We start from the raw sequence: 18,486 nt of genomic DNA on the forward strand, positions 1-18,486 counted from the left end.
TGTATTACATGAAAGTGGGCCAGAGCATGAAGGTGCGTAAGGTGTGGACACAGACCTGCCATGTGGGATGTGCCTCACGTCACAGGGGTGAGAGGGGACGGGGCAGTCAGGGAGAGTCACCACTGGTGGGGAGGGAAGGCACCACGGTTAACCGAGGCCCAGGCCTCCACAGGGACTCCCAAACCTTCTCCTGCACCCACACCATGTCTCTCCCTCCCTGGTCAGACAGTTCACACAACACGTGCTGCAAATTCTCTTCCAGAACCTCCTGGGCACATAAGGTCATGTCCAGGGCTCCACCGCTTGGGACGGTGCATGGTTCCCTCTTGTGTTCAGCTCCTGGCTGCATCTTGGGTTCCTCCGTGGCCGTGTTGAGCCTGAAAGAGCAGAATCCCGAGGCCCAGCAGGATCAAGCCAGCCACGCCCATCCGGATGAGATTCTCCACTGTGTAGTCTTGGGGGTGTGAGGCTAGGAACTGTGGACAAAGAGGTCACAGAGGTCAGAGCAGATCTGAATCACCCCAGAATCCTGGATGTTCACCCAGGGTACCGGTTCCTTTTGTTCTGTCCTCAACAGGACAGAAACGCAGAGCCCAGCCCCATAACTGAGGACTTCTTTTACTAATCACTGCTGGCGTCTGACTTGTTTTGTGGTGGGTGGATGGTGTCACCTGCTCATGAGAATCATAAAGTGAGGGTGTGAGTGAGGAGTTGGGGAGACACGAGCCCTTCTCCTGGGTTCTCTGTCCTCCTCTGTGGAGCCCCCTGTGCCCCCTCTTATCTTACTGTCTCAGACATTCCTGAGGACAGGACCCTGAGCTGACCGAGCTCAGACAGTACGGAGTGCGGGCCCTTCACCTGAACAGGCGCTTCAGTTGGTAACTGAGGTGTGACCCAGCCCTGCCCCCCAGCCCCACCACCACGTCCCAAGGACCCTCCCTCACCCCACTGCGGGCCTGACTCCACGGTGGGGAGCTGATCCCCAGAGCCCCCTGGGGGTCAGGACGGGGGCTGAGGGGCGGGGGCTGCTTCTCCCCACGCAGCCCAATGCTCCTGCCCTAAGCTCGCCCCCAGCGTCTCCCTCTTCCCCCCACCCTTCCTCCACCAGCCTCAGAGCCCCTGGGTCCCTGGGGGCCCCCTGCATCTTTGCTGGATTCTAGTCCCTTCGGGAGACAAACCTGTCCCCGCGGAGCTGAGGGGCATTAGATCCTCCGAGAGAGTCTCCAACTGCCCTGGGGTGGCCAGTGCTCCCCCTGAACAGAGAGGCCTCAGGGACTCCCCAGTTGTTGAACTGGGGCCTGTCGGTGGGGGGCTGGGGCCCCCTGCGGGTCCTGGGAATGAGGACAGGAAGGGGGTAGGGCTGACCCTGGAGTCCCCACCTCACTAAACTCTTCCCCTCACCTGCCCTGGGTCCTACCCAAGACCCTCCCGCTGCCCACCTGTCACCTCCAGGATCCCAGGTGAGGGGGTGGGGTGGGAGGGGATGGGAGGGCCTCTGAGGGGCAGATCCCCCTCTGGGTGACCCTCCTTCACAGCCCCCTCACTCACACCCCAGCCCAGGGTGCTCAGGGGACAGAGCCCTGAGCTGAGTCAGAAAGGACAGGGTCAGGGTCCCTCACCTGAGACCGTGAGCTCCAGGGGGGCACTGGCATGTGACAGCAGGTAGGGGTTACTGCTGAGTGAGCTGTAGCACCTGTAGGTCCCATTGTGGGCTGAGGTCACCGGACTCATGGAGAATTCGGCCTGGAAATGCCGACCTCGGTACTTTGATCTAAGACGCAGTGGGGGACGGGCTGCCCCCTCCTTGGACAGAAGGAAAGTTTCCTTTGTGCTCCCTGACTGACACAGCAGGGTCACGTTCTCTCCTGAGGCCACCACGGGGCCCGGCTGCACCGAGAGAGAGGGCGTGTCAGGGAACCATCCTAGAGAGAGGAAGGGGGGTGAGGGGCTGCCCGCCCCCGTGGTTCTGAACTGCGACTCAGCAGGGCCTCCCTGAGGCCCCTCATCTCTGTCTGTCTCTGTTTTCTCTGAGTCTCTCCCTCTCCCTGCCCACCCCCGTCTCTCTCTGTCTCGCTCCCTCCCTGGGGACCCCGCACGCCTGGTCCCAGCATCACCACCTGGGGCTCCCCCGGCAGGGCCTGTGCAGAGTCTGGGTCCCTGACCGACCCGCTGGCTCCTCACCTGCCACCAGGACGTCCAGGGGGTCACTGGGCGCCGACCACTCGGAGGAGAGGCTGTGCCCACCGTAGCATCTGTACCGGCCCCCGTGGGTGCTGGTCACCGGGCCCAGGGGGAAGTCGGCCTGCGAGAGCCCAGCCTGGGGCTGCCGGCCAGGGCGCTGGGGGAGGGCCTGTCCCCCCTCCTGGGACAGAGCGAATCTGTCATAGCCGACGTCAGAGCGACACTGGAGGGTCAGGCACTGTCCAGAGGCCACGACAGGGCCCTGCGGGGTCAGGAGGGAGGGCTTCCCAGACACACCTGGGGGAAGACCAGCCCTGGGCTGTAGGGGCTGGTTCCTCCCGTGAAGCCCCTTCTCCCGTCCTGGTCCCCAGGCCTCACTGTCGCTCACACTCTGTGTCTCTGTCCTGTGAGCCCCATTCCCCCCTCACCCCACCCTCTCATCTGGGACAATCCTGGGAGAAAAGCATCTAATAATCTGTCTCGTACCTCAAAAAGTGTGTGAGGCCAGGGTGGGACTGCCTCACCTGGGACCAGGAGCTCCAGGGGGTCACTGGGTGCTGACCACACCTGGGGAGTGTCCCTGTAAAAGCCGTGACATCTGAACGTCCACCTGTGGCTGGGGGTCATGGGACCCACGGGGAGCAGGGCCTGCGTCTACCCATTGGGTCTTCGCTGTGCATCCAGGGTCCAGGAGGACTTGTGTTCTCCTTCCTTAGTCAGAATGAACCTGTCCAATCCCTGCCGTGAGCCACACCGGAGGGTCACGGTCCCTCCCGAGGTCACCACAGGGCTTGGCAGGGCTGAGAGGGTGGGTTTGCTGTGGACCCCTAGGAGAGAAGGAGGGAGCTTGTGAAATGGGGCTCACACCCCCCTTCCCTCCCCCAGGGCTGGGCTGTGAGAGGGACACACCCCTGAGAGCAGACCCCCTTCCTGAGGGCAGAGCCTGAGGCTGGGACCCCCGAGTGTCCTCTCACCTGTCACCACCAGCTCCAGGGGGTCACTGCGCTCTGACCAGACAGTGAGGTTGCGATAGTAACAGTGATATCTCCCTGCGTCGGGCTGTGCCATGTGTGGGATGGAGAACTTGCCCTTGTCCCTGGGCTCCAGTGGGGGCTGTCTGTACCAGGGACCTGAGCTTCCCTCTTTATCCAAACGGAACTCCCGGGCCCCCAGGGTGCCCTGACACCAGATGGTCACGGGGCTCCCCCAGGGGATCACAGAGCCTGGCTCAGCCCAGATGGTGGGTTTGGGGAGGGTTCCTGGAAGGATGTCAGAGGCTGGGTCACAAGACATCCTCACCCCCAGGTCCCCAGCTCTCAGCCCCAAACCTCCCAGACTCCCCCTCCTTCAGCCCAGAACCGCTGTTCCCCATCCCCATTGCCTGGGGGTGGCCCCTTGTCCGCATGAGCAGGAGGGAGCTGGGACACCTGGGGACAGACTCACCTGCCTGCACGTGGGTCCTCAGGCCCACACGCAGCCCTGGAAGAGAGACCCCGGTGAGAGATTTGCCCTGAATCCTGAGCAGCGCCTCTCCTCCCCGTGAGCCTCCTGAGTCCTGGGGGCTCCTGACAGAGCAGCCTGGCTGTGGGGGGGGGGGTCCCTCCGTGCCTAGGGCTTCCCCTCCCCCTCCTCCATCTCACCGAGGCAGAGCAGGGCCGTGAGGCTGGGGGTCATGGCGTCTCGTCCCTGTGGTCCAGGCGGTGCAGATGGAGGAGACCACGGTGCCCTCAGGACGGAGACCCGAGGGTGTGTCCACTGGGAGGCTGGTCCTCCCCGTCACGGGGCTGTCACGTCAGCAGCCCCACAGGAAGGGGAACTGCCCCTCCTTGACAGCCTGGCTCTCATTCCCATGACAGACCCGGTGTCTTCCTGAGACGCCCCTTCCAGGTGAGGGTGACCCGGGCACGTCATTCCCTCTCAGAGCCTCGCCGTGGGGTCTCCTTCATCCTCAGCCCGTCCATCAGCACGTCCCTGTGGGGTCCTCACCATGGACAGGGGTCACCGAGGCCCTGGAGATGCTTCAGGGAGGATGCAGGTTCCTGCTGCCCCGCAGAGCTCGGATCAGCAGAGACACACGTTTAACATCTACCTACAGCTCCGTGGAGGTCAACGTGGCAATGAGCACAGAGGAGAAGTTCAGGGAAATAAGGGAAGGAAACATGCCTTCTCCCCTGGCCCCGGGGTGTGGGTTTTCTTTCTAACTCAGCCCCCTTCAGGGACTTCTCCCTTTTTCGTGCATCAGCGATCACCCCATCTTCCTGGGAACAAGCCTCTGAGTCATTCCTTTCTCCTCGGTGCCCTTTGTTCCTTGGGCATTGTCTCCTTATTATGTGCGCCTGTCTTCACTTTTATGGGACAGAGAGCGGGTTAGTGCTCTGACGTGGGGGATAAAGCTGATTGAATTTAAATATTCCTCGTCATCCTCCCCCGTGTACCCTGAGCCCTGAAGTTATGTCTCTGAGCCTCAGTTTCCTCGCCTGCAGCATGTTGTTTGAACCCCACTCTTCAGACAGGTTGTGGGCTCAGTGGTGCCAGGACATGGATGGGACCCAATATTGGTTAACTTCTAGACCTGATTAAGACATTCGGGATGAGACATGAGAGGGTCAAGGTGTCAGACCCCACAGTCAGGGTGGACGACTGATGTGCCCACTCACGACCCCCATCTGCTCCTGACACTGAGAAATGCTACTTATGGTGGGTTTTTTGTTGTTTATTTATTTATTTGTTTTTGGCTGCGTTGAGTGTTCGTTGCTGCACGTGGGCTTTCTCTGCTTGTGGCGAGTGGGGGCTACTCTTCATTGCAGTGCGCAGGCTTCTCATTGCGGTGGCTTCTCTTGTTGCAGAGCATGGGCTCTAGGCGTGCGGGCTTCAGTAGTTGTGGCGCACGGGCTTAGTTGCTCCACGGCATGTGGGATCTTCCTAGACCAGGGCTTGAACCCGCGTCCCCTGCATTGGCAGGCGGATTCTTAACCACTGCGCCACCAGGGCATTCCCGCTACTTATGTTTTTTATGAAATACATCGGCATGGTCTATTATAGGAGAAGAGAAATGAAAGTTTCTTAAATAGAGAAGGAACCATAACAAAAAAAAAGAGGTGAAAGCTTAGTGACCACCAGTGCCTGAGTCCAGCAAGTGGTCATTAGAATAGAGGTTTCCACCTCTGTGTGGAAGGACAGGGACCTCAGGTCCTCACAGGCGGGGAGGGCTCAGGGCTTCAGGTCAAGGTTGGAATCGGTGTTGCCCCTCCACCTCGTTTGTGGCCAGGCACTGGGATATCTCTGCCCGCTGACCCAGCCCCAAGGTCAGCACTGAGCCGTGTCCTCTGGGCGGTTGTAAAACAGGGTCAATTCGTTATAATTGTACATGGATATCTGTCCCACCTGTGAGTGTGAGGCTCACCTTGGGGTCGTCCCTGCCAGGTACATGCCTAGTCAGATGCTAAGTTTGAGAGAGCGGATGTTGTGGGGCAGGGCGGCTGCAAGAGGTCACCCATTTCCGCTCTGAATGTCAGGACAGACCTGGGAGAAACTCTCTATAGAAAATCAGGTGTCTGGGAGCTGAGCATTAGGAATGAACATAAAAGATAAATCCTAATCATGAGAAATAGTGCTAAGAAGACTAACTACAGAGCTAGTAACTTGTATTATCCTATCCAAGGAGATAGAATACTAGGACTATATGAAACATTTTAATTTAAGCATGCTTACACATCTGAAAAATTAAAGAAGGAAAATAAATTCTGGAAACAGCAAAAGGGATTATATTGCAGAAGTATATAGGATTTTAGCAATGAATTAGGCAAACACCTTACAGGTAAAAAATAATACTTTCATTAATACACTCAAGATATTCTTTCCATCAAGGAGAAGATACAGCTGACGAGCCAATTATGAACTTGGAATACAATGTTGAGATTGTTTAGGATGCAGTACAGAGAGACTGGAATTAGAAAGTTAAGGTAGATGAGAAATAGAAAGAGAAGGGCCCAAGGATATTGTGAATTTCAGAATGAAATCGGTGAGGACAATGTCTGCGACAGTATGAAAGGCCAACAGTTGGTCTTTTACAGAGAGGTAGCGAGAACTTACAATTGCTAGGGTGCATGTGTCTATACGTGAAATGTGTGTCTTGCTATTTCGCAGCAAAGGGAAGGAAATTGAAGGGAGAAAATGCCAAAAGATATGGGGAAAATACAGTCAAGGAATTAACTGTGAGTGAGGAATTCTATACTCACCCAAATTATCATTAAGGGGCAAAGGTGAAGGGGTCCGCAGGGGAGAAATGCATACATCTGAGAGACCTGGGCGTGTCCGACCTGCTTGGACTCACATCTCCCATGTGAAACCTTCATGTCAGGCTCAGCGTTTCTCCCACAACTGATTATGCCTCTGTTTTCTATTTACCTCTAATGTGAACGTACTAGGATTTGGGCATCACAATTTCACTGACACCGTGGCATAAGATTGAGGTGGAAATTACTATGACCTACAGAATAGAAGGACCTGGGGGTCATCTGTGAGGTGCCACAGTTGGCTCTTACTCAGTTGTGAAAGTTGATTCTATTCCCAGCTGTGTATCCAGTGCATTCAAACTGGCATCTTGAAGTTGGGCATGAAGGGAGTATTTACCAAAGAAACAGATAATGTAAACAAATCAGAACGTTGAGAAAAAGCGATGTTTTCGTAGAGCTGGTTTGCCAGCACACCACCTGGCTGTCACTTCAGACACCTTGTGCTCATTCATAAATTTATTTATTTATTTATTTTTGGCTGCGTTAGGTCTTCATTGCTGTGCGTGGGCTTTCTCTAGTTGTGGCAAGCCGGGGCTACTCTTTGTTGCGGTGCGTGGGCTTCTCATTGCAGTGGTTTCTCTTGTTGCGGAGCACAGGCTCTAGGAGCGCGGGATTCAGTAGTTGTGGCACACAGGCTCAGTCGTTGTGGCACACAGGCTCGGTCGTTGTGGCTCGCGGATTCTTAACCACTGTGCCACCAGGGAAGTCCACTTTGTGCTCATTCAAACTGACGGTATTTTGGCAGAAACACTTCCGTGTATCATTTTGGAGGAGAATAAGACTTGAGGGGGTCCAGAGAGGGTTTTCGGAAATGGTTTTGGATTTATGTGTTTTAAACTAGACCTGAATTTCACCCATTTACTCAGTTGCTTAAAACATATTCTGGTTCTAGGCTGAAGGGATAGAGGTCAATAGCACACACCAGTGAGTGTGGAAATTAGAAATAAAGCAAAATGTATTACAAGAAAGTGGCAGAGCATGAAGGTGACTTTAGGTGTGGACCCACACCTGTGATGTGGATATAGCCTCAAATCACAGGAGTGAACAAAGAAGGGGAGTAGTCAAGAATAATCAGTAATGGTAAGGAGGGAAATTACCACACTTTAATTACAGAAGAGTCTCTACAGGCAACAACCCAGGCATTTCCTGCATGCCAGCATTTATACCCCTTGAAATTCTCAGCAGACAGTTCCCTCAATTCATACTGCAGATTTTCCTCCCAAACCTCCTAGTCATACAAGGATCGAACTCACCGAATGGTGGGTTTGTTTCCTCTGTGTTTACCTCCTGGCTGCATCTTGGGTTCCTCCGTGGCCGTGTTGAGCCTGAAAGAGCAGAATCCCGAGGCCCAGCAGGATTGAGCCAGCCATGCCCATCCGGATGAGATTCTCCACTGTGTAGCCTTGCGGGTGTGAGGCTAGGAACTGTGGACAAAGAGGTCACAGAGGTCAGAGCAGACCCAAATCACCCTAGGCTCCCTACATGTCCACTCAGGTCACCTGCATTCCATTAACAGGTTGTGACCCTCGGAGCCCAACCCCAAATTGAGAATTTCTCCTACTCATCACTGTTGACGTCTGACTTATTTTGTGATGGACTGAGAATGTCAGTTACCCCTGAGAACAAAAAAGACAGGGTATAGGTGAGGAGATGCAGAAATGCGTAAGTAATCTCTTCGATCTTGAATGAGTCTCTGGAACTAACCGTGCCAGTCTCGGTACCCGGAGGTGAGCATCTCCAATGTCTCATTTGCATCTAATTAGGAGGCGAAGATGAACACGTAGGGTTTCAATTTGTCCTGAAAGGATGCAGACCTGAAGTGTCAGGGGTGCCCTCCTGGCCTCAGTTTCCCAAGATGTCACTCCATAGCCATCCCCAGACTGGTCGCCATCAGCCCAGACCTGCTCTTCTCCCCTCAGGTGATGGGGGTGGCGGTTGTGGAGCTGCAGCAGGAGGTCTGCGGAGAGCTCACTCACCTTGACCTGGCCCCATAGGCCGCGACACAGCCCTGGGCTTCTATGTAGAGATAACACATACAACAACTACAGCATAAAGGGGTAAGAATAAAGAGACCTATAGATTTGTAAGGTTTCTACATTTCCCTTGAAGAGCTAAAATACTAACTCTATCTTTACTGTGTAAAGTTAGGTATGTATCTGATAATCTCTAGAGCAGCCACTTCAACAGCATTCAAAGACTTATAGTTACAGCACCAATAGAGAAATTAAAATGGAATGCTAAAAATATTTTTAAATCCCAGGAAAGGGTAAATAGAAGAACAAGAAAGAGGGGGGACCAAATTTAAAAAAATAAAATGACAGGGCTTCCCTGGTGGCGCAGTGGTTGAGAATCTGCCTGCCAATGCAGGGGACACGGGTTCGAGCCCTGGTCTGGGAAGATCCCACATGTTGCGGAGCAACTAGGCCCGTGAGCCACAACTACTGAGCCTGCGCGTCTGGAGCCTGTGCTCCGCAACAAGAGAGGCCGCGATAGTGAGAGGCCCACGCACCACGATGAAGAGTGGCCCCCGTTTGCCACAACTAGAGAAAGCCCTCGCGCAGAAACGAAGACCCAACACAGCCAAAAATAAATAAATAAATAAATAAATAAATAAATAAAAAATAAAAACAAAAAACTGTTTTAAAAAATAAATAAATAAAAATAAAATAAAATGACAAACCTAAATAACAGTCTTATCAGTAATAATATTATATGTAAATGGGCTAAACACAGCAATTAGAAGAGCTTGTAAGATTGGTTTAAGAAAAAACCACCACCTACACTATGAAGTCCGTAAGAAACTCACTTCTTTTTTTTTTAATAAATAAACTAATTAATTAATTTATTTTTGGCTGCGTTGAGTCTTCATTGCTGACACGGGCTTTCTCTAGTTGCGGCGAGGGGGGGCTACTCTCTGTTGCGGTGCACGGGCTTCTTATTGCGGTGGCTTCTCTTGTTGTGGAGCATGGGCTGTAGGTGCGTGGGCTTTAGTAGTTGTGGCATGAGGGCTCAGTAGTTGTGGCTCACGGGCCTAGTTGCACGTGGGATCCTCCCAGACCAGGGATCGAATCCGTGTCCCCTGCATTGGCAGGAGGATTCCCAACCACTGCGCCACCAGGGAAGTCCCAGAACTGTGCCACCAGGGAAGTCCCAGAAGCTCACTTCTAATATAACATGTAAATAGGTTAAAAGTAAAAGAATGACAATATGAATGAACCTTGCAAACATTATTCAAAGTGAAATAAGGCTGACACAAAATGTCGCGTTTTGTATGATTTCACCTACACGAACAGCCTAGAAAGCCAGATTCCTAAAGGCAGGAATTAGAATGGAGATGACCAGGGGCTGGTTCTTAGGGGGCATGGGGAGTTCTTGCTTAATGGGTACAGAGTTTCTGTTTGGGATTATGAAAATGTTCTGGAAGATGGGCAGTGGTCGTGATTGCCGAACATGGTAAATGTACTTAAGGCCACTAACTCCACACTTTAATAATGTTTAAATGGCGGTAAATATCATGGTGTGTATATTTTACCACATTAAAAAAGTAGAAGGATGAAAAATGTACTATGCAAACACTAATCAAAAGAAAATTCAAGTGGTTGTATTGTTTCCCTTTACCACAAATTACCACAAACTTGGTGGATTAAAACAGCCCAAATATTATTATCTTACGGCTCTTGGAATTCAAGAGTATACAATCAGGTCACTGGTATAAAGTCATGACACAGGGAGACATTCATTTACTTCATCTCAATCAAGAACCGGAAGTCTTGAAGGCAGTTGAATTCTATGTATTGACCATGTATGCAGCGATGCTGGAAAACTCCTTTTTAATTAGAGTAGAACATCTTTACATTCTTTTGGATTTTCTACGAACACAACTGTGCAGTCTCTTAGTAACACAATATTATTCTTGTCCACTTCAGAGCTTCTCGCTTTGTTTTGTTTTACTTACTTGGTTGGTGCCTCCAGTGCCCTGGTGAATACAAGTGGTCATGGGGAACATACTTGAATCATTGCCAATCGTAGAGGAAAGGACCTCAGGTTCTCACCTTTACAAATGATGTCTAGCGTTGATTATTAAACATGACTTCATCAATGAAAGGAAATTCCCTTTTATTTATTTATTTTTTTAATTTTTATTTATTTATTTATTTATTTATTATTTTTGGCTGTGTTGGGTCTTCGTTTCTGTGCGAGGGCTTTCTCTAGTTGCGGCGAGCGGGGGCCACTCTTCATCGCGGTGCGCGGGCCTCTCACTGCTGCGGCCTCTCTTGTTGCGGAGCACAGGCTCCAGACGCGCAGGCTCAGTAGTTGTGGCTCACGGGTCCGGTTGCTCCGCGGCATGTGGGATCTTCCCAGACCAGGGCTCGAACCCGTGTCCCCTGCATTGGCAGGCAGATTCTCAACCACTGCGCCACCAGGGAAGCCCTCCCTTTTATTTCTGATGTGATTTTATTTTCACCAGGAACTGTTGGTATATTTTATCAAAGGCTTTGTCTGCATCTATTAAGATGATTATTTTTTATTTGTTCTATTAAGGTATTGCATTATGTGATAGATTCTTAAAATTTTAAGTTACTCTATCCTTCCAAAAAAAAAAACCCACAGTAATGAAGTAATGTCTTTTTAATATATCACTAAATCTTATTTGTGTACACTTTGTTTAGGGATTTCCATCTAAGCTCATGTGAGAGATCTTCCTGTGACTTTCCCATTTATAATTCCCTTGTCAGGTTTTGGTGTAAATATTTTCCTGATCTGATGTGTTGAGGTATGTTTCTTCTTTTTCTGTTCTCAGGAAATGTTTGTGCAATTTTGGGGTGTGTGTGTGTGTGTGTGTGTGTGCGTGTGCATGTGTGTGTGTCTTTCATGAGTACATAAGTGCTTGGAAGAAATCACCAGTGAAGACTCCTGAACTGTACACTTACACATCGGAAAATGATGACCACCATAGCATTTGTCTCCATCCCATCACATAGTTGCAATTTCTTTTTTTGGTGAGAACATTTAAGATCTGCTCTCTTCAAAACACTCAAGAATGTGATACAGTGTTATTAGCTATAACCACCATGCTGTATATTAGATCCCCAGAATTTATTCATCTTGTAACTGGAAGCTTGTGCCTTTTGACCAATATCTTCCCATTTCCCCCTCTCTCCAACCCCGGTAACCACCATTCCACTATTTCTTTCATTTTGACTTTTTTAGATTCTATATAGTTCTGTCGTGGGTAAGTTTTGATTACAGAATCAATGTATAAGGTGATAGATTTTCCATTTATTCTTATATCCATTTAGTAAATTGTACACTTGAAGATTTCCATTCCATCTACATTTTCTGTATGTTGGCATCAAATTTTTCATAATGTTCTGTTACTATTTTTATAAAGTCTGTAGGATTTGTAGTGCTGTCTGCAATTTCTTTCATGATATTAGAAATGTGTGCCTTCTCTCTTTTTCCCTCGGCCGTGGTGGCTAGGATTCATGAATGTTTTCAAGAATGAGTTTATTTTTTGCCTTAATTGATTTTCTCTACTTTCTGGTTGTCTTCATTATTAGCTACCCTTGTCATTATTATTCCCGTGTTCTACCTTCATTTGAAATAATTTGCTATTTTTTCCTAAAGTCTTGGTGTGATATGTCAGGTCATCGATTTTTTTAAAGGCTTTTCTAATATATTCATTCATGATTCTTAATTTTCTCAGTTCATATGTTTGATGTGTATTATTTACATTATCATTCATTGAAAACATTTTCCCACTTCTGTTTTGTTTTTTTGTTTTGTTTATTCATTTTGATTTTGGTTTTCAGTTCACACATTGATTTTTGAGAAGTCTGTTGCATTATTTCCCAAATGTAAGGATATTAGTTATCTTTGAGGGTAGAATCAGGTGACTCCCAAAAGGTCCCAGGGGCTCCTGGTTGGGAGTCGAGGCTAATGGTCGTTAGGTGGTGTCCACTGCGGGCAGCTCCTGTGCCTTCCGGGGTCCGTGCAGTCTTCCTCCCTGGAGCGTGGGGTCTGGGTCCTTCCTGAGCTAGCGGACGGCGAGAGCAGCATACACGCTGGGCTCTGCTGGGGGCTCCCCTGACTGGGGGGCAGGGGGTGCAGTCTCCCGTCTGAAGGTCGAGTGGTTCAGCTGGGCATAGGTCACATCCTGGGGGGCTTCAGATGCGGCGGCCTGCGGTGGGGGAGAGGGAGGGTGTGTGGTTGGGGTGGGGGAAGCCTGGGGGCCGGGACAGGATGGGACCCACTGACTGTCCCTCTGCCCGTCCTCTTCCGCTTGTCTGTCCTTCGTGTCCAGCAATCTCCCCGACAGGGAGGAAGGAGAGGTGGCCACCCCCTGCCTTAGTCTTGATCTTGAGTGGTTCACCTGGGCGTACGTCCCCTCCTGGGGGTCTGCATCCCGCCTGTTCAGCTGGAGGGAGAGAGTGGGACAGAAAGGGGACTTCCTGGATCCACTGTGATCTCCTCCCATCAGCTTTCCGCTGTGTTGCCAGAGTGATGCTTTAAAACATTAGATCAGGTCACTTTCCTGATGGAAACTCCGGGGACCTCCTAACACCTTGGAGCCTCTGGATTCTTTCTACGGTTCTGATTTCTGTATTAACACGTTATCTCTCTTGCTCATTTGGCTCCAGCCGCACAGCCATCTTGCGACAAAAGCATGTCCCTGCCTCAGGACCTTTGCACTTGCTGCCCCCCCACCATGCACCCTGTCACCTTCTCTTGCTTTACTTTCCTTATCAGGACCTTGCATTCTAGGACGCTACCTGCTTCTTTACATATAGTCTCTCTCACCCCTCAGGTGAGCTCCCTGCTGCACCTGCAGCACCTACAGGGAGCTGGGGGATGTGCTCTCCTTGTGCACCACTTTTGGGTGAACGAAGGAAGGGGGGCCTGGGGACTTTCAGGTGATTCACTTATTCACAAATCCTCTTGAGACGTGGGACTTCTCTGCAATGCCAGAAGCTCAGACAGAGGACGAGGAGCCAGGAAAGGGGACCCCGAAGGAGGGGCCATGAGGTCACAAGGAAACAGGAGGGGTGGAGGCACAGCAAGACGACCCAGGAAGCCCGGAAGGAGAGGTCAGTGTGGGACGCTGCTGGAGCTGGGATGTGAGGACAGAGACGTGTCCATTGGACTGAGTTTGGCAACAAGAAGGTCTTTGGTGGCCGGGACAGGAGCAGGGGTCTCACCGGCTGGTCCAGCTGCACCCCCTCCTCAGGCTGTGTGTCCTTCACGGCAGCATCTGCTGGGGCGGAACAGGGTGTGTATCGCTTGGCGGGATTCCCTGAGGTCCCTCAGGGCTGGAGCCCCCGCAGTGCATCCAGAAGGGGCCACTGAGACCCAGGGGTGAGGTGAAGTGTGGGGTTTCAGTCCGCACCCCCTGAGCCCACCCCTTCCCAGCCTTCCCCTCCCCCACTGCCTCCAGAACCCTCTGTCCCCCACCCCGTCCTCTTCTGCTCACAGAGGGCCTGGTCCTGGGTGGCGGCGGCTGGGCAGGAGCTGGGGAGGAGGCGGGCGTGTTAGGGGGAGAATGAGGGGGAGCTGCGGGCGGGGTGGGCCTGGGGGTCTTCGGGGCGGGAATTACCTGCTCTGCAGGCCTCTGTCCTTGGGCTGTGGGTCTGCAGCCCCTGCGGGAGGGTGGAAATCAGCCTCGCCCTGGGCTGGGGCAGATGACAGAGGCTCGGCCCTGGGACTGTTACGACCCCCGCCCCTCACACGGGGTTCAGGAGGAAAGGAGGCCTGAACTCATACTTGCGTACATGTTTCAACAGTACATGAGATTGAACAGGAGGAAAATACCTTAAATTATACATGTCAGCTGACAGTACGTGTTTTCTTTCTAGATTTTTGAGTTTCAGACTCTGGACAAACTTTTTCTAAGCTGACCTTGCCCATCTCTTAGGTTTCCCTTTGGCTGGTGACCTAAGTCCACCACCTCCAGGGGCCTGGGTCACCGTGTTCCCTACTCACCCGACTTCCTGTGTCTGCTCTGACCCCGGTGTCGGATGAGGAGGAAGAGGAGGACGAGGAGCAGCAGGACGAAGGCCACCGAGACCCCGATCAGAATGTTCAGGTGCCATTTGAGACCTGGGGCACCTGTGATGTCATGAGTGAGCCAGTGGTGCCATTTAATTGAGTGCCTACTGTGTGCAGACTTGTGCTGGGGTCTGTGCATTTATCTCCTCTAACCCACTCCACCCATTTTACAGATGAGGAAACTGAGGCACAGAGAGGGAATTCACAAACCCCAGGTGACCCAGCCTGGAGGTGGCAGAGCTGGGATTGGAACCCAGGGCTGTGGGCTCCCTGAGCTGTCCTCCTGCTGCGCTCCGCCCAAGGTGGACACCAGCTTTGTGCTCTGGGGGCTTCTCATCTGCAGGGGGGCCTGTCCGAGGGTCTCATCGGGAGCCGAAGGTCCTTCCTTGTTACCCTCCCCTCCCCCACCACAGCAGGGACTGGGGGAGGGGCCGGCTGTGTGCGGTGGACTCTTCATCTTTCCCTCCCCCTCCCCGTACAATGCCACCATCACTGCAGCGGAGGGGACAGGCCCCCGTACAGTCACATCCTCAGGGGCCTCCCTGTGAGGCCTCCTCTCCTGGGGGGTCACAGCCAGAAGTCAGAACTGAAGGAAATCTAAGCTCTGGGCCACGATTCTCTGCTTTTACACTTGGAGAAACTGAGGCCCAGGCAAGGGAAGGGGGTCCAAGTCAGCGTCTCCACAGGTGCCTGAACCAAGGGCATAACTCAGCCCTGCCCCCTCTGGACCCAACACTATGTCCCACAGACCCTCACTCACCCGTCTGCGGGCCTGGCTCCGTGGGGGGAAGGAGCCCAACTTCAGAGCCTCCTGGGGGTCAGGACAGGAGGGGAGGGTCGGGGGCTGCTTCTCCCCACATCAGCCCACTGCTCTCCCCCAGGATGGGCCCCGACATTCCCTCTCCACGCCCCCCCCCCCTTCATCCGCCAGCCTCAGAGCCCCGGGAGCCTGTGGTCACTCCAGCATGTCTACCTGACGCCCAGCCCCCCTGGGACACAAGCTGTGCTGAGATTGGGTCAGGATTTAGAGCAGCTGAGGACCTCAAGGGACAGGCCTGGGGCCAGGTGTCCACGTACTGGAGAGAGCCCTAGTGACTCACCAGCTCTTGAATTGGGCCCTGTGTGTGGGCGGTGGTGTCCCCAGAGGATCCTGGGAAAATGCCTGTAGTTGGGTGAGGGGCTGTGGCTTCCCTGGGACCCCCCCTCTGCGCACACGCGGCTCACACTCGCGTCCTGTATCTGCTCTGGGGCTGCCCTTGGCTTTCCCCCTCCTCCCATCTGAGAAGTCTAGTGACCGGACGTGAGAAGGAACAGGGACAGGAGGGCCTTGTTTCCCTCCGTCCCTCTGCAGGGTGGACCCCCCTCCGGATGACCCTCCCTTGACTCTCCTTTGGAGCCCCCCTCACTCCTATCCTAGACAGGGGGCCACCTTCAGAGCTGACAGCAGGGACACAGAGGGGACAGGGCTGGGGCCCCTCACCTGAGACCACGAGCTCCAGGGGGGCACTGGCGTGTGACAGCAGGTAGGGGTCACTGCTGAGTGAGCTGTAGCACCTGTAGGTCCCACTGTGGGCTGAGGTCACAGGACTCATGGAGAATTCGGCCTGGAAATGCCAACCTCGGTACTTTGGTCTAAGACGCAGTGGGGGACGGGCTGCCCCCTCCTTGGACAGAAGGAAAGTGTCCCTCCTGCTCCCTGACTGACACAGCAGGGTCACGTTCTCTCCTGAGGCCACCACGGGGCCTGGCTGCACCGAGAGGGAGGGCGTGTCAGGGAACCATCCTAGAGAGAGGAAGGGGGGTGAGGGGCTGCCCGCCCCCCTGGTTCTGAGCTGCGACTCAGCGGGGCCTCCCTGAGGCCCCTCATCTCTGTCTGTCTCTGTTTTCTCTGAGTCTCTCCCTCTCCCTGCCCACCCCCGTCTCTCTCTGTCTCGCTCCCGCCCTGGGGACCCCGCACGCCTGGTCCCAGCATCACCACCTGGGGCTCCCCCGGCAGGGCCTGTGCAGAGTCTGGGTCCCTGACCGACCCGCTGGCTCCTCACCTGCCACCAGGACGTCCAGGGGGTCACTGGGGGCCGACCACTCGGAGGAGAGGTTGTGTACACCGTAGCATCTGTACCGGGCCCCGTGGGTGCTGGTCACCGGGCCCAGGGGGAAGTCGGCCTGCGAGAGCCTAGCCTGGGGCTGCCGGCCAGGGCGCTGGGGGAGGGCCTGTCCCCCCTCCTGGGACAGAGCGAATCTGTCGTAGCCGACGTCAGAGCGACACTGGAGGGTCAGGCTCTGTCCAGAGGCCACGACAGGGCCCTGCGGGGTCAGGAGGGAGGGCTTCCCAGACACACCTGGGGGAAGACCAGCCCTGGGCTGTAGGGGCTGGTTCCTCCCGTGAAGCCCCTTCTCCCGTCCTGGTCCCCAGGCCTCACTGTCGCTCACACTCTGTGTCTCTGTCCTGTGAGCCCCACTCCCCCCTCACCCCACCCTCTCATCTGGGACAATCCTGGGAGAAAAGCATCTAATAATCTGTCTCGTGCCTCAAAAGTGTGTGAGGCCAGGGTGGGACTTCCTCACCTGGGACCAGGAGCTCCACGGGGTCACTGGGTGCTGACCACACCTGGGGGGTGTCCCTGTAAAAGCCGTGGCATCTGAACGTCCACCTGTGGCTGGGGGTCATGGGACCCACGGAGAGCAGGGCCTGCGTCTGCCCATTGGGTCTTCGCTGTGCATCCAGGGTCCAGGAGGACTTGTGTTCTCCTTCCTTAGTCAGAATGAACCTGTCCAATCCCTGCCGTGAGCCACACCGGAGGGTCACGGTCCCTCCCGAGGTCACCACAGGGCTTGGCAGGGCTGAGAGGGTGGGTTTGCTGTGGACCCCTAGGAGAGAAGGAGGGAGCTTGTGAAATGGGGCTCACACCCCCCTTCCCTCCCCCAGGGCTGGGCTGTGAGAGGGACACACCCCTGAGAGCAGACCCCCTTCCTGAGGGCAGAGCCTGAGGCTGGGACCCCCGAGTGTCCTCTCACCTGTCACCACCAGCTCCAGGGGGTCACTGCGCTCTGACCAGACAGTGAGGCTGCGATAGTAACAGTGATATCTCCCTGCGTCGGGCTGTGCCATGTGTGGGATGGAGAACTTGCCCTTGTCCCTGGGCTCCAGTGGGGGCTGTCTGTACCAGGGACCTGAGCTTCCCTCTTTATCCAAACGGAACTCCCGGGCCCCCAGGGTGCCCTGACACCAGATGGTCACGGGGCTCCCCCAGGGGATCACAGAGCCTGGCTCAGCCCAGATGGTGGGTTTGGGGAGGGTTCCTGGAAGGACGTCAGAGGCTGGGTCACAAGACATCCTCACCCCCAGGTCCCCAGCTCTCAGCCCCAAACCTCCCAGACTCCCCCTCCTTCAGCCCAGAACCGCTGTTCCCCATCCCCATTGCCTGGGGGTGGCCCCTTGCGCACATGAGCAGGAGGGAGCTGGGACACCTGGGGACAGACTCACCTGCCTGCACGTGGGTCCTCAGGCCCACACGCAGCCCTGGAAGAGAGACCCCGGTGAGAGATTTGCCCTGAATCCTGAGCAGCGCCTCTCCTCCCCGTGAGCCTCCTGAGTCCTGGGGGCTCCTGACAGAGCAGCCTGGCTGTGGGGGGGGGGGTCCCTCCGTGCCTAGGGCTTCCCCTCCCCCTCCTCCATCTCACCGAGGCAGAGCAGGGCCGTGAGGCTGGGGGTCATGGCGTCTCGTCCCTGTGGTCCAGGCGGTGCAGATGGAGGAGACCACGGTGCCCTCAGGACAGAGACCCGAGGGTGTGTCCACTGGGAGGCTGGTCCTCCCCGTCACGGGGCTGTCACGTCAGCAGCCCCACAGGAAGGGGAACTGCCCCTCCCCAGGAGCCTGGCCCTCGTTTCCACAGGGCTCAGGCTGGAGTGGGCAGCGGGCTTATGCAGACATATCTGACCACGTCTGAGGCCTCACTTGACCCA

At 54.3% G+C, this 18,486-nt stretch overlaps 1 protein-coding gene and 1 pseudogene across 4 annotated transcripts; both read right to left on the bottom strand.

Annotated features, from left to right (window-relative positions):
- Positions 1–332: 332 nt before the first annotated feature.
- On the bottom strand, positions 333–3,855 carry LOC137753026 (leukocyte immunoglobulin-like receptor subfamily A member 6; annotated as a pseudogene).
- Positions 3,856–7,756: 3,901 nt separating this feature from the next.
- On the bottom strand, positions 7,757–18,237 carry LOC137753004 (leukocyte immunoglobulin-like receptor subfamily A member 6). Of its 4 annotated transcripts, XM_068527950.1 has the most exons (13): positions 18,204–18,237; positions 18,007–18,042; positions 17,538–17,822; positions 17,088–17,390; positions 16,565–16,861; positions 16,003–16,305; positions 15,283–15,333; positions 14,457–14,573; positions 14,071–14,113; positions 13,948–13,985; positions 13,676–13,728; positions 12,727–12,894; positions 12,514–12,657 (listed from the first exon to the last, which is right to left on the bottom strand). In XM_068527950.1, the coding sequence occupies exons 1-13, from the start codon at positions 18,235–18,237 to the stop codon at positions 12,514–12,516; spliced, it is 1,872 nt and encodes a 623-aa protein (XP_068384051.1). The 4 variants fall into 4 exon arrangements, with proteins under 4 accessions (XP_068384053.1, XP_068384052.1, XP_068384054.1 ...); XM_068527952.1 differs by lacking the exons at positions 12,514–12,657; positions 12,727–12,894; positions 13,676–13,728; ... (2 more) ...; positions 14,457–14,573; positions 15,283–15,333 and adding exons at positions 7,757–7,893; positions 8,045–8,092; XM_068527951.1 differs by lacking the exons at positions 12,514–12,657; positions 12,727–12,894; positions 13,676–13,728; ... (2 more) ...; positions 14,457–14,573; positions 15,283–15,333 and adding exons at positions 7,757–7,900; positions 13,999–14,027 and having other exon boundaries at positions 15,985–16,305.
- Positions 18,238–18,486: the final 249 nt, after the last annotated feature.

The sequence above is a fragment of the Eschrichtius robustus genome, chromosome 19 (assembly GCF_028021215.1).
Source record: "Eschrichtius robustus isolate mEscRob2 chromosome 19, mEscRob2.pri, whole genome shotgun sequence".
Classification (NCBI taxonomy): Eukaryota; Metazoa; Chordata; class Mammalia; order Artiodactyla; family Eschrichtiidae; genus Eschrichtius; species Eschrichtius robustus.